The sequence below is a fragment of the Ostrea edulis genome, chromosome 7 (assembly GCF_947568905.1).
Source record: "Ostrea edulis chromosome 7, xbOstEdul1.1, whole genome shotgun sequence".
Lineage (NCBI taxonomy): Eukaryota > Metazoa > Mollusca > Bivalvia > Ostreida > Ostreidae > Ostrea > Ostrea edulis.
This window is the reverse complement of record NC_079170.1, coordinates 18,260,327-18,285,403: the sequence shown is the minus strand read 5'-3', so window position 1 is coordinate 18,285,403 and position 25,077 is coordinate 18,260,327. Positions and strand designations below refer to the sequence as shown.

Genomic DNA, 25,077 nt, shown 5'->3' with positions numbered 1-25,077 from the left:
GACACAAACTGAAGCAGACGTTTAGTCCTACTGGTGAAACCTACACATTTGTTTCGATATATGATTTGAAATATGATCATTGTCCTGATATTCAAAACCCCGATGTCACGCTTTATTGAATGGAGTGAGTAAGTGCTATAATCTCCATTAAATCAGCGTAAAAATGTCATATTTTCACGTCCATTAGGAAATGATGACACATGGTCACCTAGGGCCATGTTGTGACGTCACAATTAGATGTGTATTGAACTGTACCTATTTTTTCAACTATGTATTCTTAGTATCCACAAAATAAGAAGATATGACCGTTTTCTTTAAGTGAAAGAAAAAAAAAATCCGAAGGTGATCCTAATGCTTGTATTGAAAGGGATAAATTTCCCACGACTGTTTTCATTAAATTTAAATCTTTCTTCCATATTAGATAAAAAGGATCATACTTCAAAGAGTTTCAATCGATACTATATCGGGTCCACGCGAGATGAAAGAAGACGATCAGATATTAATTGATAAGACTAATCCCACCGAATAATTTAGTAGTAATTGATTACAACACTACTGCCTACAAAGCTTTCGTATCCTCATGCTAGTGTATTGGCGAAGTTCATCATAAAGTTGGTCATTTTCTTCATAATTTATTCAAATTTTGTCTCAATCTTTATTTTGGTATTGTATTTTTGATATAACTTTCAATTCATCACTATATGAGTTTTAACGCTGGTGGTATGAATAATTTCACAGGTACAAACTTTACAATGAAGCTTAGAACTTGAGCAAATATTTACAAAGATTTAACTCAAACAGACTTCGAAATAATCGTCATAGTGACAGAATATTTGAATCGCATGGTAACCATTTTATTTCCAGTTACATGCATTATAAAAACCATTCTTTTTAACCAAATCCTCCGAGATATGCCCTATTCAATTTATACGATAAATTATAAATCCATAAGCCGATTTAAGATATATAGGTGAAATTCTGAAAGTTCGGGGGTAGAAAATGATTTTGTAAATACAATCTCCGGATTAAACGTTCATTTTGCTCTTCAAATATTTGCTTTATTTTACTAATACAGTGTTACTTTTCCGTGTAATTTACCTGTACAAAAATGCAAAGACAGATGTTTTATTAACAATCGCTAGGCAAACAGGATAGGAGGAAAAGCTCGAGAGCAAACGAACTTAAAGGGCTGAATGTGAAAATGAAGTAAACAGAGGACTTCATCTTGTCAGGAGAGGAAATTGATGATCGAAAGTTACACGTTCCGAATTGAGAATGAGCAGCGACGGAATGTACATTTCGGTATGTTCGTATCATCTGAGTGGTTTAAATTGGGAACAACCCTATCAAATAACATGTGTAACCCTGTAACTAGAATAAAGTTACTTTTATTTTGGAAAATAAGGCTTGAAATGTATATTATTCTGAGCTATATCTCTGGACTGCGTTCGTTTTGCGTGCACATTCTTTCTTCCTCCTTTTTCATCATTCAGAAAAGTTGAGATTGCTAACAGGATTTATTCTTCATCACAAAGTGCAAAACTTTCTGAAACTTATTTCTTGTGCGAGTTGGTTAAACTTTTATAGAATACGCTCTTACAGATTGCCTGACCGCAAAGGGAAACAAGTAGTATTTTGATTAGGCCACACATCACACAATTTATCGATAAACTTGAACATGTTTAACCGGATAAGAAATATATATACATGCTCCAAAGTCGGGAATAGATTTTCGAAAATAATTACTGAAATGTTAATGAAAGCATTCTTTGATCAATATCAATAAAATCAGGTTTCCTTGGAAGAGGTCGCTTTTCAAGGACATGTACGCGACGGTTCCTCATAACATATAATATTTCGTGACGTTTTGGGTACAAATCACTTGCATCCTATCTTTATTCTAAGAAAACAAAATTAATGCATATTACCATTAAAAAAAAAAAAAAATAAGAGTTCATATCTTTTGTTAGTCACGTAAAATTGTAAAGTCAGCCCTGATGTACAATGTACTACTATAGGTTGTTCACATGGACATAACGGAGTTATTGAATGAAAGAGAGAAAAATCTTTGGATCAATCGGGGATGAAACCCGGTATACCCTTGGAGTACTAGATAGATCTAACCACTGAGCTAATGATATACTGAATACAGGTATTTCTTACCATTTCACTTCTCAGCTGGTTTAGTAGATCCTCCATTCCGCTCAGCGCTGTGATTTCTCTATTCGATCTCACCTCTATTGAAAATTTACTCTACTAGAAATCCTATCTTACAATGTAAATTTTGTACAATGATTGCTTTGCCGTTGGGAGTATTCATATATGTTTAATTTCTTTTACAGTTACCATACATACCCTCAATGTACAAATCAATGTCATGTTGTACATGTAAGTGAGGGGGGCATTATTCAAAACTGTATTTCTGTAAAATTAACGGTCCAGAAACGATGACACGTGTACAAACGCTGTTACCCAACGGGTACTATAAATTACAGATTCATGTAAATTATGTGGGTGGGCAAAAAACTGTAAGCATCGACAAGAGAATCTTATAATTTAATGATTTATTGCATCCTAAAAAAAACATGATTGGCAAAAATAAAGCCACCACAGATGATAAAATATAGAATTTATGACACGCAATAAATGTACAATGCGTGCACGGAATACCGGACAAGTTTGTCATAAAAGCACAACAAAGTCTGTAGATAATTAATTAATGATATCAATGATATAAAAAATAATAATAATAGAAAAAAATATGTATTTACAGTGTCACCACTCGGTTCATCTACGACAAACGACATATTGTTTTATCTGTACATTCAGCTACTGTTTTTTTTAAACAGTTACTTTCTATTTTTTAATAGTTACTAGCAGATCGGGTTTGATGAAAATGAAAACAAAAATGTAGCCAGGACGTTTTCCGTTAATTAGGGTCGTCGCCCACGAAACTTTCCTTGACGTTGTACATGGGATTGTCAAACTTCACTTCCGATGGCGGGGACGGATGCAGAGCAATGTAATTTTCCTCTCCGACCGGTGTTGGATGCAGCCTCTCAAAAGACTCAGTGCTGCCAAATTTCTGCCGAAAATGAAATCAAACCCATCTCAGTGTATTTTTTTCTACTAAAACTGATTAGTATCCGTTAAATGTCTCCCTTCCTCATAATTACGAGTATCTATTAAGATATTGAAATTACGGGATAAACATCTATTAAGATATTGAAATTACGAGATAAACATCTATTAAGATATTGAAATTACGAGATAAACATCTATTAAGTTATTGATATTACGAGATAAACATCTATTAAGATATTGAAATTACGAGATAAACATCTATTAAGATATTGAAAATATGAGATAATCATCTATTACGATAACCAAATTACGAGAATGACCATCTATTAAGATATCAAACTAACGAGAAGATTAAGATATTGAAATTACGAGATAACCATCTAAAATATATCGAAATTACGATAATAATTTAGTAAGATATCGAAAGGACGAGATCATCATCTCCTTATTTAAAAGAGAAAAGACATCATGAAAATCGGCCATTTTCCTGATCTTACACGAAAATATCTCGTAAGTACGACTTATCAAAATATATTTCCAATGTATCGTTCCTCGATATTTGTCGGTTTTCGATTCTTTCGAACAGACTGTATATTTTACTTCAAAAGACTTGAGTCTCCCTCAAAAGCACATAATCATACTCGCCCGATAGTTCGTAATTGATACACAATGTGGTTTTGTTCAACACATATTTCTTTAAAATTACTCTGTAAAAACAAATTGTTCACACAAGCAAAGGGAGATAACACAAACAACGATAACTACACGACAACTTCATGTACAAGTTTGGGTTAGGGCTAATCCTAACCCTCACGATACCTGCTAGACAAGTTTACCTCTTTTTTGTTTGGGTTAGTGTTAGGGCTAACCCTAACCCTCACGATACCTGCTAGACAAGTTTACCTCTTTTTTGTTTGGGTTAGTGTTAGGGTTAGGGCTAACCCTCAGGGTACCTGAGAGACAAGTTTACCTCTTTTCTGTTTGGGTTAGGGTTAGGGTACCTGAGAGACAAGTTTACCTCTTTTCTGTTTGGGTTAGGGTTAGGGTACCTGAGAGACAAGTTTACCTCTTTTCTGTTTGGGTTAGGGTTAGGGTACCTGAGAGACAAGTTTACCTCTTTTCTGTTTGGGTTAGGGTTAGGGTACCTGAGAGACAAGTTTACCTCTTTTCTGTTTGGGTTAGGGTTAGGGTACCTGCTAGATAAGTTTACCTCTTTCCTCATAAAAGACTCTGTATGTCGACGTCTTCTAATTGCAACGATGAGAAAAAAGATTAATCCGATGATAATGATAAATCCCACTAATCCTCCCACTGTAACTCCTGCCTGTAAAATATCATCATCATCATCATTATCATCATCATCATCAACATTAACATCATCATCATCTTCTTCATCAACAACATTAACAACAACATCAACATCATCATCATCATCTTCATCAACAACATTAACAACAAAATCATCATCATCATCATCATCTTCATCAACAACATCATCATCATCATCATCATTAACATCATCATCATCATCATCATCTTCATCAACAACATTAACAACAACATCATCATCATCTTCATCAACAACATTAACAACAAAATCATCATCATCATCTTCATCAACAACATCATCATCATCAACAACATCATCAATGACTGCATGTGACATTATCATTGCATAAACATGACTTAGAAGTGAAATTTTCAGGTCTCTTAGATATGAATGGAGTCCCGTGTCACTATTGGCATTGTCACGACAAAGAACCCCCACACCTACGACACTGAGCACCGTACGTTGGTCAACATTTATTGTACTTCACCTAAAACTGGTGATGTCTTTAAAGGAGTCAATTTTTTTTTTTAAAAATGGGACGTGAAAAAATCTACAAAAAATTAAATATGTTTATTACTTGATATTTTAGGCATACCGAAACCCAGCGGACCATTAGGTTATGAATATGACGGCAACTTGAATCTAGTGGAGATACATGTAACATTAACTACTCACCGTTACAGATGAAGATAATTTCTTTGGTACGGGGGACTGCAAGGAATAAATAATTTTATAGCAATGAAGAACCAAACATCCCCCCGATAATTTCATCTAATGCAATATGAAAGTGAAATACTAGTAACAATGGCCACTCACGCAATACAAGCCGCTGCCTTGATACTGTCCTTGACATGAGCAATCTACTTCCGTTATATTTTCACCCTGAAACACAATACTCGAAACATGAGACAACTATACACGTGGTAGTTCTTCTGATTTTCGCTGATGGGCGCACGTTTATATCCATGGGTGGAACTTGAAAATTTACAAGGGGAAAATTCCTTTGTAGAGAAACGAAAAACTTGTACTGGATTGTTTAAGATATTTATACGGATGTATGTACATGTAGGTATAGTTACTTAAATTATCTCAGAAAAGGTCAAGATGATCATGAAAAACTCAGAAAATAAAAGGATAAATGAATTAAATATATAAAAGAAAGTCGCTTCATTTTGATATCTCTATGAAAATTGATAACTCGTACACATAATTGTTCTTTGTGGCTATATACAATTTGATTCTAGATTCGGCTTTATGCTGTGCTTCCTCTTTTTTTCACGACTGGTAAAATATGCATGACGGTAAATCTATTTCATGTCGCTAACTCCAAGAGCGGTAACTCTAAAGTTGGAGATGGTAATTAGAACAAAATTCCCATTACAACCAAGTTGGATTGGTTAATTGATTGATTCTGGTTTTACGTCGATTTTTTTGGCAATATTTAAGCCATTTTACGATGGAAGAGATATGGTGAAAAGTAACACTGGAGGAGTGTGCAGTGTGCGCATGCTTATTTCTATGTTCTTGGAGATGCTCCATTTTGTTCACCCTGCATATTTCTTAAACCCTTGAGATGTCCAGGTATATTGAGTAGAGATCAACACACTCGCTTCTTTTCTGAAATCTATATATTTCATTCAAGAAGTGAAAAGAAATAGGTTACCAATTCTTTGCAAACAGCAAACTGGTGGCATCCTCCATTGTTTTCTTCACATGGTTTCACACAGCGATGGCCATCTCCTACAGAACCCTGCGGACAAGTGCATGCCACACTTCCGGCCTGCTCGAGACATGTCCCATTCTCATGACAACCGCCGTTGTGGTAGGCACATGATCTTGCTAAAAAGTAATTCATCAAAATTATTCACTAACGTGGATATATTGAAGAGCGTATAAAGGATGTGAAGTGTGACGGAAATATGGTTAATTTCGGATGAAGACATGAAAGAAGAAGGAAATGAATAAAGATGATTTAAATTGTGTGCCCTTCACATCTGTTTGGATTATCAATCACGAAATTGTGAAACATCATACCACATTCTGAGGTGGTGTTGTCGGTACTGTTTATGCACAACTGACAGGAAGTTCCTGTGTATCCTGGGAAACACGTGCACGTTCCGTCACCGTCTGTTCCATCGCTACAATTCCCGTTGTTATTACAAGGAAACTCTGATCCACCCTCACAAGCTGATTATACAGAACGAACATCAACATATACGAACCGTGACTTTTTAAAATGACTAATCAGTCTCGTATTCGTTTTGAAAGAAATATCCAGAATTATTATAGACTTTCAATTTCATCTTTTCTTTAAAAGTTTGCGGGCATATATCCCACGATATATGCCCGGAAACATTCAGGCCCGCAAACATTACGTCACAATCAATACACAAACAAATTACTAGCTGTTAACTTTCAAATTTTTCGTCTTTTACTCAGTTAAACCAATAAAGAAATTGTTAAAGATAAAATCATTGTTAGTTTCTAAGTGAAAATGAAAGTATATAATTAAATGGTTATAGACTTTGTGTGGAAAAATATGACAACCTCGTTTTTTGTGGCGGAGGGACCTCGCAAGCTCGGTCCGTCTACGCGCCAAAAATCTTCCCATACAAAGTCTATAACCTATAACTATATTCAAGACCTGAAAAATTCAATTGAGTACCCAGTAATTCCTTATACGCGATGTACGTAAACATATTGCTGATTTTCAAGTGTCATATCACTTATATAGAATAATAACAACGATTTACATAAATTACCTAAACAGTTCTCCCCATAAAAGCCGGAACAGCATCCCTGTATCTGAAACACAATGCGAAATTAACACACTTAATTAATACCTTAATTAACACCTTCGAGATTGAATATGATGTGCTTCATCTCTGATGTCTTTGCATGCCTATATAACTCACTAAATGTGCCTCTCCAAGATATTTTTAGTAAAAAGCGAAATATTTAATCGTGGTTTGAAGAGAAAACAGAATAACATTTTAAATCTAACTCTAAACTTTGTCAATATGAATACGTGAATTAACCAACATACTTAGCAAACTGAAACGTAAAGGTCATTTTTAGATGACTGCGAAAGTTCAAGGTCAAATTCGTGCAAATTGAACGTTCTCAGATACATGTTGTCTCATTTTCAAACTCTAAACAAAAACAAAACGTGAAAGTGAATTTTTATAAGACATATGAATACAATTACCACATAGAACTTCATCTACTCCCACAATTTCTTAATCAAATCTAAAGTAGTGGAGAATTATATAAGTTATATTACCGAGGAGTACTAAATTTCAACTTTTGAACATATCATAGAACTCGTAAGTTGTATGAACTTGCTTCTGGTCCTTTTGTATATATTATATAAATTAAAATACCTTCAAATCATATCATAGAAAATTTCGTATTGTTTTGGTTTCTTTTTAGGAATTTTATATTTGTACTCATCACCACCAAACTAAGTCAAAGTTGTACATCAACCCATGCATCATGTTTTTGTTGGCATCAAGTGTCCTTAACTCTCAGACTTCACATACTTACTCATCTTGTCATTACATTCTAAAATTGATTGTTCTGCCGAGCAATGCATACATTCTGTTAAGAATAACTAGACACTTAGAAACTTACGCCCTCTATCGTCATACAAATACGTCATATGTCAGCTCGATACATGCACACTACGCCGTAGTGTCTACTCACGCTTATATAAAAATCACCCAACCAAAAGAAGCGCGTGACTATTTACATTATCGGTGTGTTTAAAACCAAGGAGATTTTTTTGGGGTTTTTCAAAAGTGATTGAAGTAAACATTATAAAAGAAATAACTTTATTCTTTACGGTACCGTAACCACCACTGCGTAGAAATGTGTAAACTGTGACATTATCCTCCTGAATGAAAACGGAAGACGGAATCATTAGCAGGGCGGATGCAGAAAACTGCATCTAAGTGTCCATAAAACATTTTAATCAATATACCCCTTTTAACAACGTATAAAGATCGTGTCACGTGTTTTAGTCTACATAAATCTTGGTCGGAGTCAAAAACTGGGTTCAGAGTGTAAATGGACATGCATATGCTGGACGTTTTATGATCAACAATTCAGGCGCCAAAAACGGACCTTTCTTGAAGATGCCCCGTAATTCAGATCTATTTCTACGACATGACCGTAAGAACTTAAATCTTTCGCTAACATGTTCCTCCATCAGCGACGGGACCGGAATACAGATCACGACCCCGAACCCCCTCTCCTGTGATTGCGTGACGGACGATCTGCGCATGGCAGTCCGACTTTTTTGTATTCTGTTGTCTATTTCCGGATTTGTTGTTAACGTAGTTAGCATTGTCGCCATCTTGAGGAACAAATTGCATAAGGAACCTAGTATATTTTGTATTCTGAACCTCACTATAAACAACACGTTGATGTGTGTTATTGTTCTACCCAGCACAATCAGAAATACGTATGTGGAAGACATTCAGGACTTGCCGTTGCCGACATGCATTGTGGCTGGCTTTATCACATTTGGATTGTTTGGAGCTGAGTTTTTCTGCATGGTTCTTATATCTCTAAACAGATATCTCATGTTTTTGCATCATGGAATGTACAGGAAGCTATTCACCAAGCCGAAAAATCTTGCGCTGATGACAATATTTTCTTGGTCGTTTCCATTTTCAATGCTTTTCATGCCTTTAACAAATGCATGGGGCTCTTTCACTTACAAAGAGAAGAAATTTGTTTGTGATCCATTTCATGTGATGTTTTACCGCATTTTCATCATGGTGGCAATCATCATATGCACACTTCCGGTTCTTCTTTATTGTTACGGCAAAATTTTGCACAAAGTTCTGCGGAACAAGAAACGGATTGGAGTGTCACGATCGTTGAACGCCTCCCAAGTTGCAATACCAACCGTATCCGCAACAGTTAGAAAGAGCACAGAACGTCTCCCCACTTATAGGAAGAAAGAGCACAACCTTATATGTAGTGTGAGCGCTATATTTATAACATACGCAATCCTATACTCCCCTTGTATAGTTCTTAACATTTATGACCCGGATATGAAAACAGTAAATCCCATAATGCATGCGATTTCCACGTACTTAGGATGGTCGCACTGTGTCATCAACACCCTTGTGTACACTGCTTTAAATACCAAAATAAAAAGTGCCGTGAAACAGTTACTTAAAGACATGTTTGCACAACCTCCTCTGGATACACCAGTGGTGAGCCCGACTCTGAAGAAAAGAAACGCTTCGTTGCCAGTAATGCTGAATAGCGTATGAAATTGAGTCCGGCTTTTTAGTGGATAAAACAATGTCCTCAAACAGTACGTGTGTTTAAAATGATATTGTGTGCTTTTATGTCAGTTTACGTCCTACCAAGAAAGTGTTTCACTGAATACGGACGACTCCATTTATCTGATTAAGATATAGGGCTCACGGCGGGTGTGACCGGTCGACAGGAGATGCTTACTCCTCCTAGACACCTGATCCCACCTTTGTATGTGATGTACATTTGACGCAGTTGTATTACCTCCGTCACCTCTGGTGTGTCCAGGTGCCCGTGTTTGCCCACTCCCCATTTTGAATTGATTATAGGAGTTATGAGATTGATCAGTTATCTTCACCTTTCACATAGAGACGTCGACAGCTGTAGGTGAAGTGTCACTTACGTTTGGCACTCACATGTGTAGAAGTGATGACCCTGACACTCACATGTGTAGAAGTGAGAACCCTGACACTCACGTGTGTAGAAGTGATGACCCTGACACTCACGTGTGTAGAAATGAGGACCCTGACACTCACGTGTGTAGAAGTGAGGACCCTGACACTCACGTGTGTAGAAGTGACGACCCTGACACTCACGTGTGTAGAAATGAGGACCCTGACACTCACGTGTGTAGAAGTGAGGACCCTGACACTCACGTGTGTAGAAGTGAGGACCCTGACACTCACGTGTGTAGAAATGAGAACCCTGACACTCACGTGTGTAGAAGTGAGGACCCTGACACTCACGTGTGTAGAAGTGAGGACCCTGACACTCACATGTGTAGAAGTGAGAACCCTGACACTCACGTGTGTAGAAATGATGACCCTGACACTCACGTGTGTAGAAATGAGGACCCTGACACTCACGTGTGTAGAAGTGAGGACCCTGACACTCACGTGTGTAGAAGTGAGGACCCTGACACTCACGTGTGTAGAAATGAGGACCCTGACACTCACGTGTGTAGAAGTGAGGACCCTGACACTCACGTGTGTAGAAGTGAGGACCCTGACACTCACGTGTGTAGAAATGAGAACCCTGACACTCACGTGTGTAGAAGTGAGGACCCTGACACTCACGTGTGTAGAAGTGAGGACCCTGACACTCACATGTGTAGAAGTGAGAACCCTGACACTCACGTGTGTAGAAATGAGGACCCTGACACTCACGTGTGTAGAAATGAGGACCCTGACACTCACGTGTGTAGAAGTGAGGACCCTGACACTCACGTGTGTAGAAATGAGGACCCTGACACTCACGTGTGTAGAAGTGAGGACCCTGACACTCACGTGTGTAGAAGTGAGGACCCTGACACTCACGTGTGTAGAAATGAGAACCCTGACACTCACGGGTGTAGAAGTGAGGACCCTGACACTCACGTGTGTAGAAGTCAGGACTCCGACACTCACGTGTGTAGAAGTCAGGACTCCGACACTCACGTGTGTAGAAGTGAGGACCCTGACACTCACGGGTGTAGAAGTGAGGACTCCGACACTCACATGTGTAGAAGTCAGGACTCCGATACTCACGTGTGTAGAAGTGAGGACCCAGACACTTACTTGTGTAGAAGTGAGGACCCTGACAATCACGTATGTAGAAGGGAGGACTCCTAGCACTCACGGGTGTAGAAGTGAGGACTGTAGCACTCACGGGTGTAGAAGTGAGGACTGTAGCACTCACGGGTGTAGAAGTCAGGACTCTTGCACTCACGGGTGTAGAAGTCAGGACTCCAGGTACTTACGGGAGGCTACGTCAGAAAAACCTATAACTTTCAAGTATGATGGAATCTCGGTGACGGAACAGAGCATACCATGTTCTGAGGTTTGGCGGCATGCCGGGATCGAACTCGGTCCTCCTGGTTGTAAAGTGAGCATCCAACCTACTTCGTTACCGCTCTGTATGACAACGTGATACGCAAACTGTATGCACTGAATTGTATGTAAGAGTATGTCGTGTTATCAAATATACCGTTTACATGTATGTATCATAGCAACAGGCTATCAAGAATATGGAGGTAATTTACAATAATTCAGTTTCCGATGCCAAGCAACACGAACACACCTGTCCACTGTAAAATTCATGAGAAGAATAAATTCATTATTGAATTCAATATCACTTTGTCGCACATTATACAGTGGACGTGTATACAGCTTAGAGAGAATTTTGGAGGGACAAGTGTGTGATTGCCCTTATAAAATATGATAAATACAAACCTATTTCTCCTCACTGTATTTGTGACGTTCGTCATAAATCATGCGACGAATGCATTTAATCCGGAGATAGAAGTAAACAGTTGTTCCAAAAGCAACCTAAAGCTAGTAGTTTACAACGCCTCGGATGCAGGAACCTTGTTTGTTCAAGGAGAATCTGTGGCATGTCGGGAAGATACATCATCGAATGTTTCCGTCCATAACTTTGATTTCACCGCATGTGGAATAACATGGGAAAGCACGATTCGAATTGTCATTCAGAAACACAGTCAATACCAAACGGGGGAGGATAAGATCGTCACAATTTCTTGTAACGCCGATCTATCTTCTCTAGATCTGAAGGACGACTTGGATTTGATGTTTGACATGGATGAAAACAAGCTGGAAAACATAACTATTCGTCCCACGGCCTTTATGGAACTGTACAAATTGAATGAAAATGGCGACCTTCTCCCAGTCAGCGGCAAAACAGTAAAACTTTCTGACAAGATTGAAATGGCCATTCGTTTGGATGACGAGTTTGCGATGGAGTTTGACATCCGTTCAAAACATTGCTCGGCTGGAACTATCAATATAATTAAAGATTCCTGTTCGACGGATAAAGATTTGTTCCCAAACTTCAACCGATTGTCCCGCGGATATTTAAGTGCAGCATTTGGCGCTTTTCGGCAAACAAGTATAAGTGGAGGAAGCACCGAAATGGTGTTCTCCTGCACCTTAAAAGTGTGTCTCGAAAATTGTGATTCTGTTACTTGTTCTGACGGCAGTTCTGGATGGGGAAGAAGAAAGAGACGCGACACCAAGAAAGGCGATGATAGGTTATACCAGAACTCATACGAAGATATAACAGTAGGCACCAAACTAAGAATTCTATCAAACGATATCGTGCTCGAGGACCCGGATGATGACATCTGTCTAGATGAAGGCCTGTTAGCTGCTGGGCTGATTGGCGCCGTGGGAGCCATTGGTGCTGGTGTCGCGACTGCCGTGTCACTGTCAAAGAAGGCTCGCGCAAGGGCTGAACTTCTCCAGCAGCAAAAAGCTCAGATGGCGAACCAAACCAGAATGAAGAATGTAATACGGAGATAAGAAGCAAATATTCGACAAGTGGACAGTTTGACTTCAAACTTCAAATTATTTCTGTTAATATAATGTGATCTTATGTATATATACTAATGGTATAATTCAATCGTAGTGCAAGTATTAAATCTATTTGTTTGATCTTTCAGAAAACACTCCTTTGACGTGTTTTTGTCGAATCGATAGTGCGATATTTAGTAAATATGAAGAAATGTCACAGAAATTTAAATGAAAGTTGATAAACATTTGTTTTTGTCCGTGATTTCTCTACATTTAACAATTGTTACAGAGGAACGAAATTTATCTGTAGTCTGTTTAACTTGAAGAATTATGATAATCATATAGATCCTCATCGGTTAATCTATTGGTATTGCATATATTGGATCACCTTCTAAGTACAACATACGCACAATAATGATCTTAAAAAGTCAATGAAAAATTAATGCACTGGATTTTGTGACCAGCGATCGTCTTTGTTGATTGTTATCTGTTAATATCTGATATAACTACACTTCCGTGGACATAGAAGCATCTTATAAGAATCGGGACAATTTACAACCATGCATAAAATGGAAACACTAAATGGAACAGCAAAGACACGCGATCACATAATTTGTTTTGATTGGCAAAAAATTCTAATCTCTTTCAACCAGGCTGTCTCTATAATTCTCTGCTCGTCTCTATAATTCTCTGCTCGTCTCTATAATTCTCTGCTCGTCTCTATAATTCTCTGCTCGTTGTTTACAACAACACAGCGTTAATGAAGAAATGGATGTTCTTAACAAAATGTGAAAATATCACAGGCAGAAATATCGGAAATGTAAGTGTATGTTCATACTGTAACTCTGCAATGGGTAATAGGGAGCGTCTATGAATACCTCTCATCTATACTCGTGTACACGTAGTCTATGCTGACTACATGGCTATTTTTTTTTTTTTTTTTACATTTTCATGGAACATCATTAACGAGTTACAAAGTGACAGATCTGCCCTACCTTTTCTTCCCTTGAACAAAGAGAGTTGCAGCCCTTGTATAGTGCCCCTCCGCTAGAATAGACACACCCCTTGGTGACAGTGTCTGTTTCTAATGAGTATCCACTTGGACACTGGTAGTGTCCAACATCACAGGGTACGCATGCGCTCTGGAAACACGAACAAATACAGAGTACTTTTAATGTCATTTTATAAACATCTGTCTGTTGTTGATAAAATCAAACCCTGTGCGCCCGGATGGGCTTTAAGACTTGGGCATCCATACAATTTTTAAAAAAAAATTCTTGGTGACCAGCTGACCTTGAGTTGCAGAATCATTACCAAATTCAAGTGACGCTCAGCTCTTATCGACGACATTGATCTAGGATGAAAAATACCTAAGCTCCAAGCTCATACTACATGTAATTTTCCTGTAGGCCCTGATATCTTTAGAATCATTTTAAATTTTCTCAGTTCCAGTGACCTTGTACAAATGAATTCGTAACATACGCATAAGGTCATCAGAACTATGAATTTGTGTTCAGTCTTTACTTGACCAAAGACTCATGAGTCTCGGGTTCAAACCAGAATTTGTCTTCTTTTCCTTGACATCCTAACTTACAAATTTTATATGTACAGGAACAATAAATCAAAGGTAAATATCATTTTCTATCGTGGGAAATCATATTATTAGAGTTTTTTTTTACTATCATACTGTAAATTTTATAAGGTCTTGAATGATTTGTATTGTTGATGACAATAAGCCAAAGTAGCAAAGTTTGTACTTCAGTAAACCATAGTATAATATACAATGGTACCCTTTATCATCTTTATAATTATAAGCTTTACCCTGGTATTACTTTACTAAAATACCTCGTAAATCTATTTAATTTTTTTGTATATACATTTTGCAAATTGTATGGGTCTATGAAACTCGCAAAATATGAAATCCTACATGCTGTTGTTTAATGACAAAGCTCATTCGCAAAATCTAAACACACACAAATTAATTTTTAGGAAATTATCCTCATCTTGCAAAATGATATATCAACTAAAAATTTGACAGATTTACGGTAACCATAAAGTTCTTGCATAGGTCTGGTGCTAATTCCTCTGACAGTCGGATGCACTGTTATAGAGACAACGTAAACCCCACAAGAAAAACCAATCTATATCTGTTTACATGTATAGAAATCGAGCAGCATGCGACACTCCAGGTGATATTAGAAAAGAGTCTGTGTGACATTTCAGAAATACATACATGAACAACGGTTCTATTGATTACGTCACAGACTTGGAGATTTGGGTGGATATACCCAGCGATTTTATGGACCACGCCCCCATCAGTCAAAATGTTGCTTTTGACAATCATCCGTTCACCATTCAGAAACACCTACAAAAGAGGATCAAAGATTATACAAAGCGATTCAGGGACCATCCTCACATCGTCTGGGCATTGTGTTCAATGTGTCGCCCTGTCATGCATGAGAGAAAGTTTGGGCCTTGTGTCCACTCTGCCCCGCGGTCATGCACGAGAGGACACATGTACAGGATCCATGACCTTGGAAAGAACTTTTAGGTTAAATGGAAAACACCGTTACCGGTTGGAAAGCGTGATATATAATCCTTTGAATCTATAAATATCCTGTCACATCGCAGTGGATTTCAAGATAATAAACCGTTCACAAAATTTCTTCTTTAGAATGTACACATATTTCCAACTGCATGCCATGAGGTCAAATGTTGTCTGACGTGTATCGCATCATTTGTTAGGCCGTTCTTTACACACTGATTTTGACTACGGATTACTCCGTTTACCTGATCAAGATATAGGGCTCATGGTGGGTGTGACCGAACAACAAGACATGCTTACTCATCCTAGGCATCTGATCCTATATCTTGCGATTCCAAGAGTCCATGTTGGCCCTATTCTCAATTTTGGGTTCTTGATAAGATTTATGAGATTGATCACTGTTCGTTATCTTCACCCTTTCCATGTACACAAATAGGTTTAATGCTATTTCCGATCATGGATTGATATTTTGATCGATACCGGCTTGCGATGAAATGTACACTCACAGCAGTAGTAATTTAGAATGACAAAAAGTACTTTGAATTACCTTTTTACTATAAACTTTAAAAGAGATCTTGTTCCGTGGTCCAAGGATTGTGTCCACGTCTTCTAAATCATCAAAAGATTCCGCCAGACGGATAACGGGCAGGACGTAATAACGAAGATAGTTGCTGGTCTGTGAAAAAAAACGATGAGACGTAAATTCAGAAGTCATGTTTGGCTGCTCTTGGTACCATTTTGCAACGAATTCTAAAAGGATTCAGTGACCATTCTGTGAGTTTGTGCTAAGTTTTTGTGTTGTACATTGTAATCCGCGCAAGTCGCGCAACTCAAGTCAACGCGTCGGACTCAATATTCTGTTATAAATACATACACATTGAGTTCGATGGAAATTCATGTTTTCAATTTATCACCGTCGGATACAAGTGTATATTATTGGGAATCATTAGTGCTATGTGAATTACGTATTCATGTTTTTTAACCAAACTCACTATATATGTTGGATGGAGTTCTTCATCTTCGAATTTTTCATTGATTGGTAGAAACAAGGTGTATTGATTCATATTCATGATTTCGTCCACCAGTCCTTTTGTCTGAAATCACACCAAGATCAAATTACACCAACATCAAAATAAATCTGGCTTTCATTTTAAGTTACAAAATAACTTCTGATTTCGAAAGATGTTGACCGGTTTAGAAATGTACCCAAAAACAAGCACCTTCATCCAGTCGCTGAAGATCGTGGTGTCGATGCTGGCATTCAGAAAATCATCTAGAGTGGGAAGTCCGTCATTTTCCAACTCGGGCTCAAGGGCCTGAAGAAGAAATCCAATACGGAAAAATGGAATTGTGAAGTTTATGTTGCATAATCCTTAGACTCAATTATTCGGGGATATTTTTCATTTTATGATAGATATGTAATTGCCGAATATCTTTTCTCGACATATCTTGGATAATGCAGAACAAGTTCATTGATGAGAAATGAAAACTAAATACATGTACAAGGAAAAACCACTTACCCGGTCTACGATATGAACATAACCATTGGCGGCAACGAGATTGCTTTTCACTATTTTTGATGTAATGGCAAATTTGTTATTTGTTGACATGAGGACGCTCTGCAATCAAGAATTAAATAACATTTTTTGAAAATACACAGGGGTATGAAATACAACGCTTCAGCCGGAATCCTTCATTAAGTGTGTTAGCGCCTCATGAAGTATATGCTGACAAAGAGAAGCATTACAATTCATACCCTCATGTATTTACAAAAAAACGAAATTCATTTTCAATATCACCATCTGTCCGAATCCCCAGCCGTTAAGATATATATGTACTATATTTATTAAGAATCCCCGGCCGTTAAGATATATATGTACTATATTAAGAATCCCCGGCCGTTAAGATATATATGTACTATATTTATTAAGAATCCCCAGCCGTTAAGATGTATATGTACTATATTTATTAAGATGCGCATTGTTTACGACTGTAGCACAATCACGATGAAATGGCTATCTTTAAAATTTGTAAAGATATCAAAGACAAAAAACGTTGGAAATATACATTTGTAAATATTAAAATATTTGGAATATAACCAGATCATTGAATAGGTTAAGTACTATAATTTGAAAAAAGCATAACATTATACTGCAAAGACTTTGAATAAAATATAAAATTTTCCGGAGAAATTTCCAAGTGTATGATATTGTACTATCTAAAACTTTCCGATGAAAAATGAATGAACAATAGACCACGTAGAAATCGTAAGCGGATTGCAGAAAAATCCAACAAAATTATATGTGTACCTGGTTTGATGATGATTTAACTTCTGGTTCATGTTCAGTCAACATTTTTAGCAAAGATAAATGTTTAAATACAACAACCATTAAGGAAAATTAAAATCCAAAACGACAACATCCTCACCCCATTCTCAACTTTGAAATGAAGGAAGAAGCCGTCGGACAATGTATTGAATCGATCTACCACATTCACAGAGGCACGTAAATCTTCTATACGATTTTCTCCCAACACGGTGTGGACACTGGAACAAAACACGCCATTCATTTAACCCTTCAGTGTGAATCTAAGAATTTACCCTCCCCCTTTCCTCTCCCAACACAAACAACTAGATTCTGTGTAATTTATTTGATCAATCTTTAACATTGTGTGATACGCGCATTCCTTGTTTTTCTGAGTTACTGAGCAATATTTTCTTACTTGATGAACATGAGAATATTGTCATCATCAGAAAAAAAGTCCGTTTTTCTTCTTCTCATCAAGAAGTCCATGGCGGCGTCTGTTGGAGCAAAGAATGTGTATCTGTCCATATCATATTGTAGAATACTGTCATCACCTAGTTTCTAAAAATAAAACAAGATAATATGTTTAAAAAAAAAAATAGAATAAATAAATATATATATATATAAACGGCCCAGGATAGCTTGTTATCAGTTCATGCATAATCGAGATGAAGACAACGGGTATTAAGAAAGATATTATCAAACATGGTAAATGTGTCAATAAATTGTTTAATGAACCCCCTTTCTCTCCCTCTTCCCTGGAACACTTACTTTAACAAATGCTGCTACTTTGGTGAGATTAGGGTGGTTAAGGATAAGTTCGTTGATGGTGGGTATACAGAATATCCCGTCCCCTGCATACCCTCTCCAGCACGTGCAGTTATTCAGGCCTGGAGCCAGAGGTGTACAGGTAGCCTAGAATAACGGTATATACTGAAATATAATTCGTGTCTGGTACGTGTACCTCCAGGGAAAATGGATTTCGTTTATATGTAATTCAAATATTTGTTTGGGAAGCCATACTTTATTTTCACTTTTGAATAATTATGAATTTATCTACCCCCTCCCCCTCCCCCCCAAAAAAAACAACAACCCCAAAACAAAAAACAACAGCTCAGATGATCAAGTTTAGTTTATTATTGGCAAGGCTCATTATTTTAATTTCATGAATGTTAACAAAGTTTATGAACATCAAAGACTATTTTTCACATTCTACTTTGCATGCATAATTATGACGTCACTTACCCTGGAATGACAACCCCCATTGTGGTATTTACAGATATTATTTGGAATACAGAAAGTTCCGTTGCCATGGAAATCATCATTGCACCAACAAAGAGGCTATGTAAGGAAATCATAAAACATGAAATGCAATGTGAAATTCTAAATCATTGAAAAGTTGAAATGGGTTTCATTATGACAAATATATACACATGTATATACTATATATAAAATCTATTATCAAGGAAATATATATTGATATGATATACATTATTTTTGAAAAAATAAATTGTTTTGCATCGTTATATACATTTTTAAGAAACGCGTTTCATAAACCATTTTAAAATACATTTGATATACATGTAATATCGGTATTTAAGTAATGCATTTGATATACATGTAATATCGGTTATAAGTTTGGAAATGCGTCCCTGACCTGTTTATGCGCCGGGTCAGTTTTACAGGAGGCGTGCTTGTGACAGTGTTGGTGATCGCCACATTGAGATCCTGCGTAGCAGTATTTACCGTCGCCCGTCCACCCCTCGCTACAGGTACACGTGTTTCCGCCCGGCCCGTCCATCTTACATATGGCCTGTCGAAACATAAAGAATCTGAAGTGCGGTTAATCTACGACGCATGCACGTCATTTATATCTGTTTCCTTTAATCCTTGGTACACAAGCTCTACATGTACAGAACTAATGGGTATAAGTGAACCGCATTCATTTACCAAACATTGAGGACATTCTTGACAATTTCAAAATACGGGTACTTCTTTCAAGAAATCAGAAGTAAGATATATTACATGTACTTTATATTATTACAAGTTCTCATCATATAAATGAATACATGTCCACGCATACGTAAATCGCCCATACAGTGGCCTATCGATAATGAATCACTTTATGTACAGGTGTACCTGTTTGTGGCAGCCCCCTCTTCCTGGCTTCTTGCACGGGTTAATGGGGGTGCATTTGACGGCCCCGTCCCCTTCGTAGCCCCGATCGCACACACAGCTGTAGACATACAGAGAATTGAGAGATTGCCATAGTGTGTATTGATTCCTACCATGTAAAAATACCAAAATCACAGAAATAAATCTTCAGTAGATTTACATGAAATTAACTTAAAATGGTCAAAGGCGAGTGACGCATTCCCTTCACAACTCGACGTCATTCAATGAGTACTACTCTAAAACACCAACTTTAAAGTTCCTTGACCTTTGACCTAAACATCTCCAATCCACATACAATGTCTGTAGCAAGTGTGAAGCTGAAGAACCAAAATGTATTTTTTTGTATTAAAAATATTGCTGTAATACGCTATTAATGTGGCCTTGACACGTGCCCTTCAGACATGGAAACAAAAACAAAAACAAAAAAACCGAAGGAAACTTTGTTCTACTGTCATCTCTGTAGGAATTATGAGTAAATGTTAACAATATCGTTTAATCAAAGGGTTGTTTGCACCCTTTGCTTAAGGTATTCCATGTATAATGAAAGGATAATGAACAATTTTGAAGGATTTAGATCAACATAAATGTTTATTGTTAAATAATGATGAAAGTGAAGCAGATGAAATTCACATGACCGGTGAATGATTAGAAGCTGACCTTTTTGCACTTAAGACTTTTTGGAAAAGTTGTCTGCCCTTTGTAAAAATAAGAAAAATCTAATTTTCTAAAAATGTGTGTGGTCAATGATTAATTTTATTTCATATTTTCATTAAGAGAAAGTGTATGTAATTTTCTACCAAGAGATTTGCATGAAAATATAATTTCTTTTAAAATAGTGTAATAAAACATGCTTTTCCCATATACTTCAATGTTAAATTCTAGGTGAAATAAATCAAGCAGTAAACAAAATTTTGAAATTCCTAAGGTGGATTATTTTTATTTGATGAACCCTTCAAAATGATACTATGATTACAAAAATTCCACCATCCATTTATTAGATATGAAATATGGTCATTATACATTGAATACCTTAAGATCTTCAGTCCTAGAAATCAGTAGGGATCTCTCTCTCTCTCTCTCTCTCTCTCTCTCTCTCTCTCTTTCTCTCTCTCTCTGATATATTTGTGACAAGCGTGTGGCAGAAAACGGTGTCCAAAGTGAGATGTCGTACTGTTAGTAATGACGTTAATGATAATGTGCCCGAAACATTGTTACTTTCAGTCACTGACTTCAACTTTGACCTCTGTCCTTTTTGACTAACCCTGACCCAGTAGAATAGTTCCCACTGTATCTGTTTTCTCAACCATCGGTAAAATCTTCAAGAGTGGTATATAGAATTGTACTCTGAAGTCATTCATAAGTAAGATCCGTGCATGCTCTCACTTAGAAAAGTCAGTGGACGGATCTAATGAATAAGTTATACTAATCATTGTTTGTTCCAAGAGTAAGAACATAATATTTTAAAAGATCTTTTACAACACCTGTAGCGGTTTTATGCAAATAAATTGCCTGAATTATTTAGGAACTGTTCAACACACGACAGCTTTAAATGTGGATGCTTTTGCAAAATATTCTGTGACGTAAAAATCAGGTGTAATTTTTATATCCTACTTTTCATGACTTCTGTCTATAAACACAGGAGCACAATACGATATTCTGTATAAAATTTTATTATTATCACTGATTCTTAAGTAGGTTGTTCTAAGACGGAATATAATGATTGATTGATTGTATATTGTTTAACGTCCCGCTAGAGAATATTCCACGCATACGGATACATTACCGGTGAAGGGCTGCAAAATTTAGGCCTATGTTTGTCTCTTACGGCCTTTAAGCAGGGGGGGGGGGGGTCTTTATCGTGCCACACCCGTTGTGATACGGGGCCTAGGTTTCTGCGGTCTCATCCGAAGGACCGCCCCATTTACTCGCCTCTTACGACAAGCAAGGGGTTTTGAGGACCTATTCTAATCCGGACCCTCACAGGATAAAACGGAATATAAATGAAATTCTCAGTGGGCAGATAAAATAATTAAAATCTTATCAAAGTAGACAAACGCTTTCATTTATCAGTTTTTCATGGAGCTATAAAGTACTTTTGTTCTCAACGAGAGTGAAGACTAAACTCAGAGAATATAGTCAAACACCTTGCATTAAATGTATAATTCGATGAGTTATATATTGCAAGCAACTTAACATAGTAAGCTATGCCGTTATGGACTTTCATGTACTCACCGAAATGATGTTCCATTTCTGATGCAGGACGAATCAATATGGCACGGCAGGGCGTGCAAACTAACGGAACATGGTTTATAGATGATATCACAGTTTTCTCCACTATATTTAGGGGACCGGACACTCCAAAAATATCTGGGTCCGCTCCGGAAACACGACTTGCATTTTCCATCGCCTTGTGGTCCATTATTGCAATGCCCGTGCAAGCACGTACAAGCTAAGATAAAAATTAACACATAATTTCTTCATTTTGTAGGATTACTAAACGAACCAATTCAACTGACAGGGATGTGTAGAATTATTGTATATCATGGAAAAGGAAAATTTAATTCATACATAGGGAACAGAAGACAATAATGTCTAAATCAGTTTCAGACAGAGACAAATATTAAAAAATTCAAAATCATGATTAAATATCATATATGTATCAACATCAAAACTCCACGCTTGATTTTCGTTTTATTGTGATGGGTAGAAAGACGAGAAATCTACCATGGTTGCTCAACAATGAATAATTTATATAAATGTTTGTAGTAACACAGAACGCTAACTTTTATTGCATCCCGGTCCGAATTTTCTGGCATCAGAACATTTTTCACATGCAGTCCCAGAGAAGCCCTCATCACAAACACACGTGCCATTTCCACTCAAACCATCCACACACTGCAATATAAAATAAATTCGATATCACCAACACTTATATCTGAAATTCCATTTATATTCACGGAACTCGGTCTATTTCTTCTGACTGTTTCTTGATCAGAGATAAAATGAGAGTAAAGATATCTACTGTACAACGCGGTTATAGCGAATCTCCAGTGTGTCCTATTTCGCTTCGTAATAGGAATGATTCGGTATGTCCAATGCGATATTCATTATTTGTATATACATCTATGTGAGGGATGGAAATCACTTCGTTATAACCGGTAATTCATTGTAAGCGTGTTCGTTATTACCTTAGTTAACTGTATCAGTTCTACACATTGCATCAAATATCCCGAAGGATCTACTCACCTGTCCATTCCCAGAACATGGATTTTTATATCCACCTGGACACAAGGAACATTTCCCGCCATAGTATCCCGGACAGCACACCGGTGTCTGTTAAATACGAGATCATAGATAGTGCATTTAACAGGAAACAGCAACCAGAGCTCACACAATGTACCAGCTTACAGGCGTAAAACAGCAACCAGAGCTCACACAATGTACCAGCTTACAAGCGTACCACAACAACCAGAGCTCACACACTGTACCAGCTTACAAGCCTAACACAGCAACCAGAGCTCATACACTGTACCAGCTTACAAACGTAATACAGCAACCAGAACCCATATACTGTACAAGCTTACAAGCGTACCACAACAATCAGAGCTCATACACTGTACCAGCTTACAAGCCTAACACAGCAACCAGAGCTCATACACTGTACCAGCTTACAAGCGTAACACAGCAACCAAAGCCCATACACTGTACCAGCTTACAAGCGTAACACAGCAACCATAGTTCATACACTGTGCCAGTTTACAAGCGTAACTCATTTGCTCTCGAATGTTACTTTTCTGATAATTTTTTTTCCTGAAAATGTTTAGTAGCATTTAGATAGAGTGATTTCGATTTGTCTTCTATCAAAATACATTATTAAGATATTTTGAAGCATGTCTTTAAAATACATTTTAGATACGAAACCTTGGATCACATTTACTATGAAGTCACGACAAGAGCCCAATCAAATGGAAACCACACCTTCCTACTCCATAATGTATTCTAGAAAGCAATCTTAAAATCCAGAGAAGGACAACGGTTATGTTGTAACATTTCATCCGGACATACTGTAGCACAACCTAGTCACGAGACACCACAATCACGTTTTCGTACCGTTACAGTCGTGTTGCAAATCGATCGACAGCCCGCACTGGTAGTGAACCAGAAACTTAGCTTCCCAGTTCGTGGATCCCGGTTGACGATGGCTTTTTTCAGGCTGCACTGGTCTATCTGCCCCTGAATAAAACCGTACTCAGTATCAAAAACCCATTGTCAAAAAATTATTTGTGACCTCAAAGTTAAGTTTTGTCACTGTGATTTATTAAGTATGTACAAAATTAGCCAAGAAAAAGTCGATGCACCTGCCAATCTCCTTATCTAGCATGTCACAAAAAAATTGCCAGGTCTATATAATGTACTTATTAGGTCTAAGTATATTTTGGTATTATGTCAATATCCGTATTATAATATCAATAAAAACTGTGAACACTGTGGTATAATACGACCAGCTGATCACAAATTCCTGATAATAAAACATATGCAAAATTTAAAAACTTTGAGAAGGGCATTCCGCACTTACCGTTGGGAGTCCATTCTCGCACTCCAAGGTTGCACTTACCGTGGGGAGTCCCTTCTCGCACTCCAAGGTTGCACTTACCGTGGGGAGTCCCTTCTCGCATTCAAAAAGGTTGCACTTACCGTGGGGAGTCCCTTCTCGCATTCAAAAAGGTTGCACTTACCGCGGGGAGTCCCTTCTCGCATTCAAAAAGGTTGCACTTACCGCGGGGAGTCCCTTCTCGCACTCCAAGGTTGCACTTACCATGGGGAAACCCTTCTCGCACTCCAAGGTTGCACTTACCGTGGGGAGTCCCTTCTCGCACTCCAAGGTTGCGAAACACGGCCTACAGTAACCCTGAAAGAAAAGATGCTGAATAAATTCTGTAGAATCAAATGAAAAACAATATTTACATAAATATATATTTTGTACACTGTATATACTTTTTTTTCAGACTTGAAATATGAAGACTTGCTATCAAGAGCTTTATACAATATCCTTAAAACCTCTATGTTACCGATACTGAA

General features: G+C 37.4%; 1 protein-coding gene across 1 annotated transcript in view; it reads right to left on the bottom strand.

Moving 5' to 3' along the window:
• Nucleotides 1-2,549: 2,549 nt before the first annotated feature.
• LOC125653817 (stabilin-2-like) overlaps nucleotides 2,550-25,077 on the bottom strand; it is a 37,478-nt gene continuing 14,950 nt past the window's right edge. The window contains exons 17-40 of the mRNA XM_048883447.2: nucleotides 24,854-24,907; nucleotides 24,109-24,231; nucleotides 23,245-23,331; nucleotides 22,782-22,893; nucleotides 22,231-22,447; nucleotides 19,963-20,059; nucleotides 19,481-19,636; nucleotides 19,069-19,164; nucleotides 18,595-18,738; nucleotides 18,242-18,384; nucleotides 17,948-18,065; nucleotides 17,041-17,139; nucleotides 16,741-16,836; nucleotides 16,513-16,614; nucleotides 16,068-16,196; nucleotides 15,209-15,340; nucleotides 13,971-14,117; nucleotides 7,177-7,219; nucleotides 6,449-6,601; nucleotides 6,078-6,253; nucleotides 5,231-5,296; nucleotides 5,090-5,125; nucleotides 4,295-4,408; nucleotides 2,550-3,085 (exon numbers count right to left, since the gene is read on the bottom strand). Coding sequence (XP_048739404.2) covers nucleotides 2,930-3,085; nucleotides 4,295-4,408; nucleotides 5,090-5,125; nucleotides 5,231-5,296; nucleotides 6,078-6,253; nucleotides 6,449-6,601; nucleotides 7,177-7,219; nucleotides 13,971-14,117; nucleotides 15,209-15,340; nucleotides 16,068-16,196; nucleotides 16,513-16,614; nucleotides 16,741-16,836; nucleotides 17,041-17,139; nucleotides 17,948-18,065; nucleotides 18,242-18,384; nucleotides 18,595-18,738; nucleotides 19,069-19,164; nucleotides 19,481-19,636; nucleotides 19,963-20,059; nucleotides 22,231-22,447; nucleotides 22,782-22,893; nucleotides 23,245-23,331; nucleotides 24,109-24,231; nucleotides 24,854-24,907 — 2,796 coding nt within the window. The 3' untranslated portion in view covers nucleotides 2,550-2,929. The remainder of the gene's footprint in view (nucleotides 3,086-4,294; nucleotides 4,409-5,089; nucleotides 5,126-5,230; nucleotides 5,297-6,077; nucleotides 6,254-6,448; nucleotides 6,602-7,176; nucleotides 7,220-13,970; nucleotides 14,118-15,208; nucleotides 15,341-16,067; nucleotides 16,197-16,512; nucleotides 16,615-16,740; nucleotides 16,837-17,040; nucleotides 17,140-17,947; nucleotides 18,066-18,241; nucleotides 18,385-18,594; nucleotides 18,739-19,068; nucleotides 19,165-19,480; nucleotides 19,637-19,962; nucleotides 20,060-22,230; nucleotides 22,448-22,781; nucleotides 22,894-23,244; nucleotides 23,332-24,108; nucleotides 24,232-24,853; nucleotides 24,908-25,077) is intronic.